Source organism: Eurypyga helias, unplaced genomic scaffold (assembly GCF_000690775.1).
Source record: "Eurypyga helias isolate BGI_N326 unplaced genomic scaffold, ASM69077v1 scaffold27252, whole genome shotgun sequence".
Lineage (NCBI taxonomy): Eukaryota > Metazoa > Chordata > Aves > Eurypygiformes > Eurypygidae > Eurypyga > Eurypyga helias.
In genome coordinates, this window is record NW_010234476.1 from 2170 (window position 1) to 2664 (window position 495).

The following is a 495-nucleotide window of genomic DNA, read 5'->3' on the forward strand; positions in this document are numbered from 1 at the left end:
CCCCTCTCCCCCACCCCTGCCTGCCTGCACACTGACCTCTCCCCTCTCTGCCGTCCCTAGGGCGATCCCGGTGAGGATGGCAAACCCGTAAGTGGCATGGGGAGGGAAGGGGGATGATGGGTGCTGGCCTTGCCGCCTGCTGACCCCCCACTGCTCCCCTTTGCAGGGCGATATGGGGCCCCAGGGGTTCCCTGGGACGCCGGGGGAGCCGGGGCTGAAGGGGGAGAAGGTAAGTGCCGCTGCCGGTGCGAGGGGACGGCACACGCAGCTGCCCCCAGCTTCCTCTCGCCAGCGGCTTGGTTGTGCTCGCAAACTACGGTCTCTCCTCTGTGCCAGGGTGACCCAGGCGTGGGGCCAAGGGGACCCCCAGGACCACCTGGTCCCCCAGGACCACCAGGACCCTCCTCCAAGCATGACAAGCTGGTGGGTGACCCCAGGGATATGGGAATTTGGGTGGGGGCTACTGGGCCGTGGAGGCGCGGGATGCTGCCGGCA

The 495-nt window shown here is 68.5% G+C and overlaps 1 protein-coding gene across 1 annotated transcript in view; it reads left to right on the forward strand.

Annotated features, from left to right (window-relative positions):
- LOC104505741 (collagen alpha-1(XVIII) chain-like) overlaps nt 1-495 on the forward strand; it is a gene marked incomplete at both ends in the record, with an annotated part of 7827 nt that overhangs the window by 1203 nt on the left and 6129 nt on the right. The window contains 3 exon segments of the mRNA XM_010146433.1: nt 59-87; nt 167-229; nt 337-453. Coding sequence (XP_010144735.1) covers nt 59-87; nt 167-229; nt 337-453 — 209 coding nt within the window.